Source organism: Hydra vulgaris, chromosome 07 (genome assembly GCF_038396675.1).
Source record: "Hydra vulgaris chromosome 07, alternate assembly HydraT2T_AEP".
NCBI lineage: Eukaryota > Metazoa > Cnidaria > Hydrozoa > Anthoathecata > Hydridae > Hydra > Hydra vulgaris.
The window spans coordinates 25,454,960-25,467,500 of NC_088926.1; the positions used below are offsets into that span (position 1 = coordinate 25,454,960).

Genomic DNA, 12,541 nt, shown 5'->3' on the forward strand with positions numbered 1-12,541 from the left:
ATATATATATATATATATACATATATATATATATATATATATATATATATATATATATATATATATAAATATATATATATATATATATATATATATATATATATATATATATATATATATATATATATATATATATATATATATATATATATATATATATATATATATATATATATATATATAATAGGTTGCATCCAACGCCCCATACATTCAAAAATTGATCTGTCCCTGTTCTTAAAACTTTCTATTGGCCCTCACAAGACACCCTGTTAAATTTTTTCAAAATTGAATGAGATTTAAGGGAGCCACCTCAAGCCTGAAACTTGCAACGAGACCCTAAACAGAAGAGAAAAAATTTTTTCAAATGTATGTCATGTTGGGTCTCAAAAGAAGTGAAACTTTATTAAAATTTCAAAAATAGTTATTTTTTTTGAAATTTTTATAAATTTTTGCTTCTTTTGAGACCCAACATGTCATACTTTTGAAAAACTTTTTTTCCTTCTGTTTAGGGTCTTGTTGCAAGTTTCAGACTTGAGGTGGCCCCCCTAAATCTCATTCAATTTTGAAAATATTTAACAGGGTGTCTTGTGAGAACCAATAGAAAGTTTTAAGAATAGGGACAGATCAATTTTTGAATGTATGGGGCGTTGGATGCACCCTAATATATAAATATATATATATATATATATATATATATATATATATATATATATATATATATATATATATATATATATATAATATACATAAGTACTATAAAGTAATTGGATTACCATGCACAAGATTTTCCTCACTAAAAGTAAAATTTAAATCTACAAGAAAGAGCTATTATTGCTACTATTATCATAATAATAGTAATAATAATACCTATTATTATTATTTGGTATAATAAGCAATGTAAAAATAATTAACATTTAATAAATACTTATAAAAATGGTTCTTAATACAGCATTTAAAGAAAGTTCTGCTCTTAACACCTAAACATGTTCCTTATAATATTTAACCACTATTAAGTAGCCTCCTCATCTGTAGGCCTTCTCCGCCTTAAAGGTGAATAACAAAAAAATAATAATATTAATAATAAAATGATAATGGATTTAAGAAAATAGCTTTTAAAAATTACTTTCAGGAGTACAAAACTCTTGAAAATTTAAAATTTAATCCTAATATCTAAAAGTCTTAGGTAACCTCTATAGATAACTTTTAATATTTTTGAAATCTAGTCATTTGGGCAAGAGTAGATGTTTTTACCTATGCTGTTTAAAAACCATCCGTAACATTGATGTGTCCATAAAATTGATGAGCCTAAATGTTTTAGAACTAGTACCTTTTTGATGTAAGTTTATTATGAGCAGATACTTCAGGAGGTGAATATAAAACTAATGCTCCCTCTTCAAATGGATCATATAAGCAAAGTTTACTCATTGACTTTCTCATACCCAAACTCCGACCATGGGGTGAACCTGTAAAGAATTAGATAAAAAAATTTCCCTCAAATCAGATTCAAAGATTTTACGTATATATATATATAAAAAAAATAAAGAAAACTTATAACATAAATATATATAAACTTTTAGCATAAATATATATATAACATAAATATATAATACTTAGATTGACTTAATTTTTAAGAAATTTCTAATAACCAAAAAAATTAAAAGCAAAAATTTTAAATTATTAATTAAACTAATATAAAAATTATTAAATGTGACTTAAATGTTTACTGTATGTAAAAAAAAGGAATTCAACTGCATATTTTTGTATGACAATGACATTATAACACTGCACTGCTCACAAAATGAAATTGTATGAGTTAGTGATTTTAATTTTATCATTTAATTTTAAAAAAACGTAAGTATTTGCTTACTCAAACAAACAACTAACATTTAAAGATTTTTGACTCACCATATTTATACAAATTTAAACAACTTAATGATATGTTAGTGTGGATAATGCAATGTATCATAAAGACTGCAGTGAGAATACTTCTTTATTTTACTTCTATTTTTCTCTTATTTTTTTAGATTTTTTTATATTTTTTAAATGATCTTTTAAAAAATATAAAAAGGCACAAATTAATCTGGTTAAGCAAATATTTACAATATTAATTTGTCTGTCTGGTCTGAAAAAGTCAATTTTAAACTAACACATAGATTTCCCAGACTGCTAGAGACTAGTTAAGTAATGGTTATTATCAAATTTTATATATTTACAAAATAAAGTAGTGATGTACTTTTATTTAGCTAATTTATATATTTTTAAATTTTCAGTATATAAAAAGTATTTTATTCCTGTATTTATATTATCAATATTTAAAACATGCAAGTTATATGAAATTTATTATTACTGTAGCAAAAAATTTGTTATTTTTTTTGCCAAATATTTTTGCAATCTGGCAAATTTAATGGAGTTAATTTGCCAATTGAAATTATGAAATTATTACGTAGAATTGTATCAATAACGCAGAGTGGAGTAAAAACACCCAAAACAATAATCCATTTTAAATTACTTTTATGTTCTAATGAAAAATTATTGACATTTAATTTATAGCACCTCTATAAATTTTCTTCACTTATGACCCCAAACTTATGCTTCTGTGAATTTTGTGTGACCCTTGAGCATTTGTTTCTGTTAAATTTTTAAATTTCTGTTAAATTTTTAAATGTTTTAAATCTAGAATTCTTTTTTTATTGCTCTGTGCTTTAATTGCCTGCAGTGTGACCCATAAATTGCACAAATTTTCAAACATTCACAGGTCAGTTAATTAATACATGTTTTAAACAGTGATGCTAAAAAGAACTGTAATAATCAGACCTCAATAACAAAGCTTTGTTTAAAAAAATCCAAAAACCTAAGTTCAAAGCAAAAAGCAACTTAACTAAAAACAAGTGGCTAGATTAAATGTTTCTACTTCAAAATGTGCTCATGTCACATTTTTATCAAAATGAGACTAAATAGTGATTCAAATTTGTCTTATTTTAATCTATGTACCATAAATCAAAAAAAGCAAAAAAAAAAGTATTAAGTCCCAATTTTTTTTACAACTGGTTTTTAAATACTGTCACTTTTTGTGCTAAAAATACTAAAGTCTTATGTTTCAGTGCTGTTTTTAAGTCCATTTGCCCAACTATACCTTTGGTTTCACTACCTCTAAAAATACTAAAAAAATGGCCCAAAAAATGATTCTAATAACTCAATAACAAATAATTCTAAGTCTATGACTAAAGCTAAAAAAAGAGAATTAACAATTAAAAACACTTACTGTGTGTTTGATTTTAAAAACATTGTAAGCTACATTTAGTAGTTAACTTAAGGCTTAGACTTATATTCACTGCTCATTATTCAAATAATTTTTGCGATTGTTTTCTTTTTTTAAAATATATTGGGACCTACACTATAATATTAAATATTAGTATACTGTTTTTTTTTCCTTTAGCAGAAGTACATGCATGCTATGGTAATATACAAAAACCAGCCAGAGAAGTTGTTAGAGTGGATTTTCAGCCAGAGAAGTCGTTAGAGTGGATTTTCAGCCAGAGAAGTCGTTAGAGTGGATTTTCAGCCAGAGAAGTCGTTAGAGTGGATTTTCAGCCAGAGAAGTCGTTAGAGTGGATTTTCAGTCGTTAGATTTTCAATGTATATGTATGGTAATGTTTACAGAATAAGAAAAAAAAAAAGTATTTTTGTTTCTTTTTCTTAGTTTAAAAAAATCACAAAACTGAAAATCTTTACTTGCGTGGCTGTGGCCTTTTTTCTTTTCTTGCGTGGCTGTGTATCTGTTAAATCTGACAATTACATTCACCCAAGACCAAGAAAACAAAGTGCAAAAAAAAAAGGAGCAGCTTTTCGTTTTCTGTTACATGTAAAGGAAAAACAATTCCTGTATATCAAGGCAGCATTTGTTGCAGTGCATGAAATCAAAGTTTTAAGACTGAAACAAAAGGCTCTAAAATTTTTACTAAAAGTATTAATGAGAGGTAAACATGACAACCACAAAAAACTAAATGAAAGTATATAAACACCAAATATCTTAATGACTTATTGTCTCTACTTTTAAATGGCTTTGGACAACAGTATTATAAAAGACAACTTAGCTACTCTACTTGAGCATTTATGAAGGTGTTATTGACTGTGCACAAATGTATGTTTATGCTGAACATTTTGCTGTGAAGGGAGCAAATGAAGTAATTTTCATTGCTATTGCATTTCTGGCTTACCTACAACAATAACTGAATTAGTAAGACTTGTGAATAACTGTTTTTCCCAAAATAAAAATAGGTATTTAAATGTACTGTTTGCACGAATGCTTCTATAAGGTAAGTTTTAAATAATTATTTTATTCCAGGTCATAGTTGCATGCCCTGTGATAGGTATTTAGGCAGAATAAAGAAAATTAGGAAAAATTACATTACCCTCAAAAAAGTTTTATTTTTTTATAATGGTAATTTACATTTATAAGGCCAAGAAGGCCACTAAAGTCGAGGAGGCTACTTTAATTATGGTTACAACCCTCTTTTAACTCTATAACTCTGAAACATGAAACTTGACAAACAAGGCCACTACGCGGAAAAACAAGTTAAGTGCAGTACTACCAAGGTCATGGTGGGGATTGAATATTATTTACAGAATGGATGTTGCAGGCCTTGTTTTAAATAAAAAGTGACTAATGCATTAGCTTAATGCGATATTTGATGCCATAAAATTTTCTTTATTTTTTTATTTTTTGAAGACATTAACTTTTTTAAATTACTGTAATATTATTTATCGCAAAACAAGTTAAATGTTATTTAACTGCTTTTTTATTGTTACTATAAAGGAATGTTTATTTAGTTTTTTTTAAATATTAAATAATTAAACCTAATATTTTTTTAAAAAATGTTTGATATTAATAATTTTTTTGTTTCTTAACATTTGCATAAATGAATTAAAATATGGTAAATTTTTGAGTTTTTAAAATAATTATTTCTTAAATTTCTAATTGCGGCTTTGCAACTACAAATTACTTTTTTTTTCTTAAAAAATTAATAATTCGGTGTAGTTAAGGCAATTTACAAATTATTCAAATTCTTTTATTTGGAATTAGCATGATTTTATCAGTGTATTATGTCCAAACATGAGCTTTAAATGGTATAATTTTTTTTGCTTCAGGTTTTTTTAATATTTAAAAAAACTTCTCTTTTTTTATATAATTTTAAAACCTTTTAACTACCCGTAATAGTGAATCTAAAGAACACCATTTTGGAGTCTTTAGATTCCCCTCATTGGCATTAACATGAATTTAGTTAAAATCTTTCAAAAATGTGCCTTAATTTACTATTGATACTAGTTCTAATCGGTTCTGATGTATATTAACTATATATAGTTGTCAAAACATAATATTTCTATCAATTTTCACAAATAATACTAGAATTCCGACCCAGACTAAGAAGAGTCATCTAAAAAAGTCAACAAAATATCATACAGATGCTATAGTATTTTAATATTGCCTTAACAACACCGAGAAGTAACAAATAAAAAAATTACGTTAATTTATTTACTTTATTTATTTAAAGTTCAATAGTTTATTATCTTATTTTTAAAATTACATGGCTGAATGTATCGTTTATTGAAAAATAATTGTTGCGATTTAACTTGCGTTATAAAAGAAAAAGTTAAACTTTTGTGCAAACTTTTGATACAGCCATTTATTTAAAACTTAATTTTAGGTAAAAAAAAAAAATTTTTAGGAAGGAAAACCGAAAAAACAATTGCAATAAAAATAAGCTGATTTCTTTTAAAGAGCAAATAAAATTCAAAAATGAACAATATTTAGTAATATTTTAAAATAGATTTGACAGTTAAGTTAAATTTAAATATATTTCTTAAATCAAAATTAAATTATATATTTTAAGTCTAAATTAAATTATATACTTTTTTTATCAAAACAAAATTATATATTTTCATTAAATTAGTTTTTATTTAAATCTTTTTTTTTTAATTTAATTTTAATTTAATTTAAATTAGTTTTTATTTAAATTTTAAATTAAATCATATATTTTTTATCAGAATTAAATTATGTTTTTATGATCTTTGCTTAAAGCTTGAAAAATCATTAGAATAAAGTAAAAACAAAATAAAAATAAACTTTTAATTTTATATCTTACTGCTTATAGTTTAATTTAAAAGTTAAAAAATGATAAAAAGTCACTTAACTGAAATCGCTTACTGCTTATGTAAAAGTCGCTTAAGGTGTACATAAATTGCTCTACGCTTAACGCTTTAAAACAAGGCATGGTGTTGCTAGTCAAAACAACAGTTTTAATGTTTTTTATGTTGAACAGTCATTAAATGATAACGTGATGGATAATTGAGATTTAATACATAAGTTGGCGATATAAGTTAACAGCGAAAGTTAACAGCTGGCAGATTTTCTCTGCAAAACAAGATTCTTTCGAGATATTTTGTGAAAATTCTCAAAATAATTTGTGAAAATTCTAAAAAACTGTTTTTCTAAATTGGACAAAAATTTAAAATCTTACAGATTTTTCAGTTTTTGGTATGTTTTTTAACCAAAATTTTGCTTTTTAACGAATTTATAAAAAGTACCAAAACTGAAATTTTGGTATCGGTTAAAATTGAATTTTCGGCTAAAACTGATACCTAAACAGAATTTTGGTAGTTTAGATTCTATTGTAAACTTATCTTAGTAAACAAAAATAGAATACAACGTTTATCTGATTTTAGGACCACTTTGAGGCAATCTGAAACTGACCTATTTTACAACTTAATCATAAATAGATATATTACCTTTAAAATTTTTCATTGGCACTTTGAAAGGCTTTGCCAGAATATTTTTGATGAGTAGTTCCTAAAAACTCAAAAAAAAAAATTTTAATATAAACTGCAAACGAAACTAAAAAAAAAAATTAATACAAAACTTTACAAAAAAGAAAATTTAAAACTTACATGAGCAGATTCTCCACCAACAAAACTACTTTCCAAAGTAACATTATTGACATTTGATAATGGCTTTCGATATTGTGAAACAAACTGGTTAGTATTGTATGCTGGTAACTTCTTTTTTGACTAAAACATGACAACTATTAGCTATTAAAATGTTTTGTAAAACCAACACAAATGTCAAACATAAAAGTGGACAAAACATCAAATTTGTATAAGTTATCCAAAGAAGAATATAACTACCTTTAAAAAAATGCTATCACTACCACCTATAAGAAAGCTGATTCAAAATGAAATGATAAAATAAATATAGAAGGTAAGCATGTTTTTGACCATGACTTTTTTAGTACAAATTTTAAATCTAGAAAAAAACAAGATAGGAAGAATAAGCAAAACTATTTTATCTAAAATAACAATAAACCAAGAAATAAACTGTTTTTAAATCAATGGCTAAGCATCTTAAATGTCACTGACTTGTTTATGAAAATTAAGGACAACCATCTTCACAAATTTTTAGTTTTTCAAATGACTTTTATCCTTCAATACGTAAAAAAATGCTCAACAATGCAATCAACTTTGCTGAACATTATCTTATAACAAATACTGAATACAAAACATTGTTAAGACACACAAGAAAATTGTTTCTTTTTCAACAACAAAGAACCATAGATTAAGAAAAAAAGGTGGACTTGTTGATGTTACAATGATAGTGGACTCGTTGATGTTACAATGGGGACTTACAATGATGTTGCAGTATGTGAGTTAGTAAAAATTTTTCTTATTTTGAAATTTCACAGTATTATAATAAAGATGATTTTTTTCTATATCATGATGATGGGCTAGCAGTATTTAGGAACAGAAGTGGCAAACAGACGAAAAGATCTAGAGGGCATTCTGTGAAAAATTTTAAAAGTAATGATCTTATTATTTCCATTCATTGCAGTATAGGGACAGTGAATCTCAACATGACACTTGATCTCAAGAACAATTCATTTCAACAATACTTTAAAATCTTTTAATGCAGTGAAATATAAAAATGATACCAAGCTTTTTAAGATATTTTGAATTTAATAAAAAAGGCCATAAAACATGCAATATGGTGGAAAATAATAAAACATTGTATACCTATTAGAATAACTTTTAAAATTTGTAACCTTTGCCTTCATAAAAAATGTAAAATTTTATATCACAATTAAACCACCTGCTTAATAAAATAGAAGAAATATTATCTAAGTGTTGACATTCCAACAAATTTCTACTATCCCCTTTTGATACCTGAGACTAAATGATTATGTTTTTTATTACTTCAGAAATTGTTCATACATAATTTTTGATACTTTTATAAAGTTTTTAAAAATGTTTTTTGATGATTGCCAATGAAGATGTTTAAAAAAAAAAAAAAACCAATTTCTCTGCATAACTAACATAATTAATTTCTCTGCATAATTAACAGCTTTTCCAAAAATATTTCTACTTTGATATAATAATGCAACTATTACATAAACCTTATCTACCAATAGAACTTAAAAAAACTAAATCATCTTGAGAATTAATTTTTGAAGTTATACGAAGTTACTATACAAGTCGAAGTTACTACTAATATTGGAAATATTTGATATTTCAAATACTTAGCAATTAAAAATGCTTAGCAACTGATAATCACAACACAATTAATTGTAAGTGGAACGAATTGTTGCAAAACATTCAAAAACCCTAGTTATTATATCTAGAGAACAAACAACAGAATGATTAATCATTTAGATGCTCAAATAATATATGGATTTTATGATCCTTATCTTTATCTTTTAGATATGTCAGGGCGTTGTTTTAAGCTGACTTTATACTAAAGGAAGTTATTCTGTTATTTAAAAGAGGTTTAACTGTTCATTTTAAACCCAAATTCAGTGAATCATTTAAAGAAATTTTTTGAAACATCTCGAAAACTGTTTTTTAATTTCTTTATAACTAAAATTATTTTATACTCTTCCAATTCATTTTTTTTTGATACCTCTTTTTCAAGAAGATAAAGTTTTTCTCTTTTAGGGTGGTAGAGATGGGAAACAACATTAGGAGATATTTAAAACACTGATAGAGGATGAATCAGACTCAATTTACCACAACATAAGTAAAATCCGCATCATCTGGTCAATGTAATTTACAAACAATGCTATATTTTGTTACAGTCTAGTATAAATGAGAGATACTCATAAACCACTTATTTTTTCAGACATTTCATGAGGAAATTTGTATAAAGATAATTTACAATCTGAAGACTTAATAACTTGAGCAACAGTTTGGTAAACAGTATTTTTAAGGAATCATAAATTAATAAATTTAAATTTTTTTGAAGAATAACTTCAACCATTCCTTAAAAACAGCAACCATTATTTTACAACTTTTAAAAAGAAAACTTGCATTTGAAAGAGCTTATTTTAAACCTACAGTCAAAAAGTTCCCGCAAGGTGTCAAGGAATTTACGATCATAAATTATGTTTTTATTAGAAATATCAAATTAAATATTTAAAAATAATAATAATTAGTAATAAACAAACAAAAGATTGTTAAGTATAATATTATTTAAAAAAATAAATTATAAGGAAATATAATCTTTTTCAAATACAGAATTTAAGATTCATCTGTAATTTTTGTTATACTTCATTGAATGATTTTTAAAACGGTTTAAAATTAAACTTAATTACAACACGATACTTTAAAATATGCAAATGACACTAATTAACTTTTAACAATGTAAATATCAAAGCTTAGTTAAAGTTACATTAATTAGCAAAAAAGTTTATGATTTCCTGTAATTTGTGTAATTGTAATTGTAACTGTGTAAATGACTTCCTGTAATTTAATTTTCTGTATATTTTCAAACTTATTAAATTGAGCATTCATTTTTGATGAGTCTTTAATAACATTAAGCACTGTGTAAAATAAAAAAAATTGATAAATGATTTCCTACTAATATATATATATACATTAATATATATATATATATATATATATATATATATATATATATATATATATATATATATAAATAAGCATATAAATTATTGTGTATTTAGAAATAGGTAGCTGTGAGGCGTAGTAGATATACGAACTGACTATCTAGGTTAGTACATGTATGGACTGACTATCTAACACATCGCTCAATAAGTCCGTAGGATAGCTAATAAAACAACAACATTTTGACATAATTTGATTTTATTCATCAACATAGTCTCCTTTTAAGGCGATACAGTCATTCCAGCGCTTCTCTAACTTTTCGATACCATGTTTGTAGAACGATTTATCTTTTCCTTCAAAATATGCTTCAGTTTCGGCGATGACCTCCTCATTCGATCCAAATCTCTTTCCCTGGAGCATCCTTTTGAGATCTGAGAACAGCCAATAATCGCTGGGGGCCAAATCAGGCGAGTATGGTGGATGGGGCAACAATTCGAAGTGTAATTCATTCATTTTTACCATTGTTTTCATTGACTTGTGACACGGTGCATTGTCTTGATGAAAGAGAATTTCTTTCTTCTTCATGTGCGGTCGCTTTTCGTCAATTACAGCCTTCAATCGTTCCAATAATGCCATGTAATATTCGCTGTTGATCGTTTTACCTTTCTCAAGATAATCAATGAACAATATACCATGGCTATCCCAAAATATGGAGGCCATAACCTTGCCAGCAGAAGTTTGAGCCTTTGGGCGCTTTGGGCGGCTTTCACCCGCTGGTGTCCACTCAGCCGACTGTCGATTTGACTCAGGAGTGAAATGGTGGATCCATGTTTCATCCATTGTGACGTAGCGACGCAAAAAATCCTTTTTATCTCGGTGAAATAGTGCCAGACATGCTTCAGAATCATCGATTCGTTGTTGTTTTTGGTCCGGTGTTAGCAAACGCGGCACCCATTTCGAACAAAGCTTTCTCATACCCAAATGTTCGTGTAATATTGTAAACACACTGCCTTCTGATATCTTTATGGCCTCGGCAATCTCCTTCAATTTCAATTTGTGGTCGGATAAGACGATTTTATGGATTTTTTTGATGTTTTCCTCAGTAACTGCCGAATTTGGGCGACCGGAGCGTTCAGCATCATCGGTGTTTGTACGACCACGTTTGAAGTCAGCAAACCACTTTTCAACCATTTGCCTCGATGGAGAGGAGTCCGAATAACACTTATAAAGCCATTGTTTGGTCTGCACCGTGTTTTTTCCCATCAAAAAGCAATGCTTAATGAGCACACGAAATTCTGATTTTTCCATTTTTTTCAATTCACAAAAGTTGATTCAATCGTTTACACACTAACTTGGTAAATAATGGTCCGATTGTCATGAAACTTTGACAGATATCGTTTGAAGGTTGGTACTTTCTAAAAACAATACGGATTCGGTATTTGTGTTGCCATCTATATGTCATCCTATGGACTTATTGAGCGATGTGTTAGGTAGAACATGCAAGGGAGGACTGAGATCAAGTCTTTTTCACTTTACTAGCTCAATCACCTGCCACTGCTGGACTCGATTTATATTGAGAATATTCTAATTCAAGAACTCTGTTAATCAAGTTTGTATTATCTTTTGTTAAAGTTTCTATTAACTTTTTTAAATCTTCGATTAACATCGACTAAGGGTTAGGACAGTAATGATTTTTTTAATTGTTCTTTGCTTTTTCTTCTTTTTTCAAAAAAGTACATATGGATTAAAGTCAGCAAAAAATCCCAGCATATGTATATCTATATACGCTCTAGTAGACTTCACTGAGGACACAATACACTATGCTAACATAAGGATGCATGTAAATACATTAAGTGACAGATTAAGATGTAGACAAGTAATTTTAAATATGAAATACATTTCTTATGACAATAAAAAGAAAATAACCTTTTCAAAATAAAGTCACAGATTTTAAAAAGTAAAGATTATAGTATATATAAAATATTGACCTACCTTTGAGGTAGTTAAATCAGGTTTATAATCATTGTCTTCATCATCACTGTGGTAAGATGAAACTTTTCGCTTTAAAATTGTGCCACTTTGTGCTTTACTTGGAGCCAAGCTTCTTCTCTGTAATATATATATATATATATATATATATATATATATATATATATATATATATATATATATATATATATATATATATATATATATATATATATATATATATATATATATACAGTCATGGACAAAAGTTTGCGACCACTGCAATTTTTTTACAAAAAACACTCAAAACTTAGAAAAACAAGTAGTAAATTATAAATCAGTACATATATTTCCAATGTTTATTCACACTATACAGGTTAAACAGCATTTCTATTCATATTTTAGTATTTACAATGAAATCTTTTATTTTTGAGAATATTATCAATACGTCCTGGCATCGATTCACACAGTTTCTTACAATAGTCCGGCGTAATCTCCTGCACCCACACGCTTTTAATCCAGTTAATGAGGTCATCTTCAGAACTTGGGCTATGTGCAGCAATCTTCTGCTTCATTACAGTCCAAACATTCTCAATAATATTGAGATCTGGACTGTTGCCTGGCCAAGGTTTCAGTAGCAGGATGTTTTCAGAATGCAGCCAGTCCTTAACAGCCTTGGTAC

The 12,541-nt window shown here is 26.8% G+C and overlaps 1 protein-coding gene across 1 annotated transcript in view; it reads right to left on the reverse strand.

The window, feature by feature from the left end:
- LOC100197301 (DNA repair and recombination protein RAD54-like) overlaps positions 1 to 12,541 on the reverse strand; it is a 68,238-nt gene that overhangs the window by 31,782 nt on the left and 23,915 nt on the right. Inside the window, exons 3-7 of the mRNA XM_065801462.1 lie at positions 11,884 to 12,000; positions 6,946 to 7,065; positions 6,787 to 6,847; positions 1,328 to 1,463; positions 774 to 793 (exon numbers count right to left, since the gene is read on the reverse strand). Of these exons, the coding sequence (XP_065657534.1) occupies positions 774 to 793; positions 1,328 to 1,463; positions 6,787 to 6,847; positions 6,946 to 7,065; positions 11,884 to 12,000 (454 nt within the window). The remainder of the gene's footprint in view (positions 1 to 773; positions 794 to 1,327; positions 1,464 to 6,786; positions 6,848 to 6,945; positions 7,066 to 11,883; positions 12,001 to 12,541) is intronic.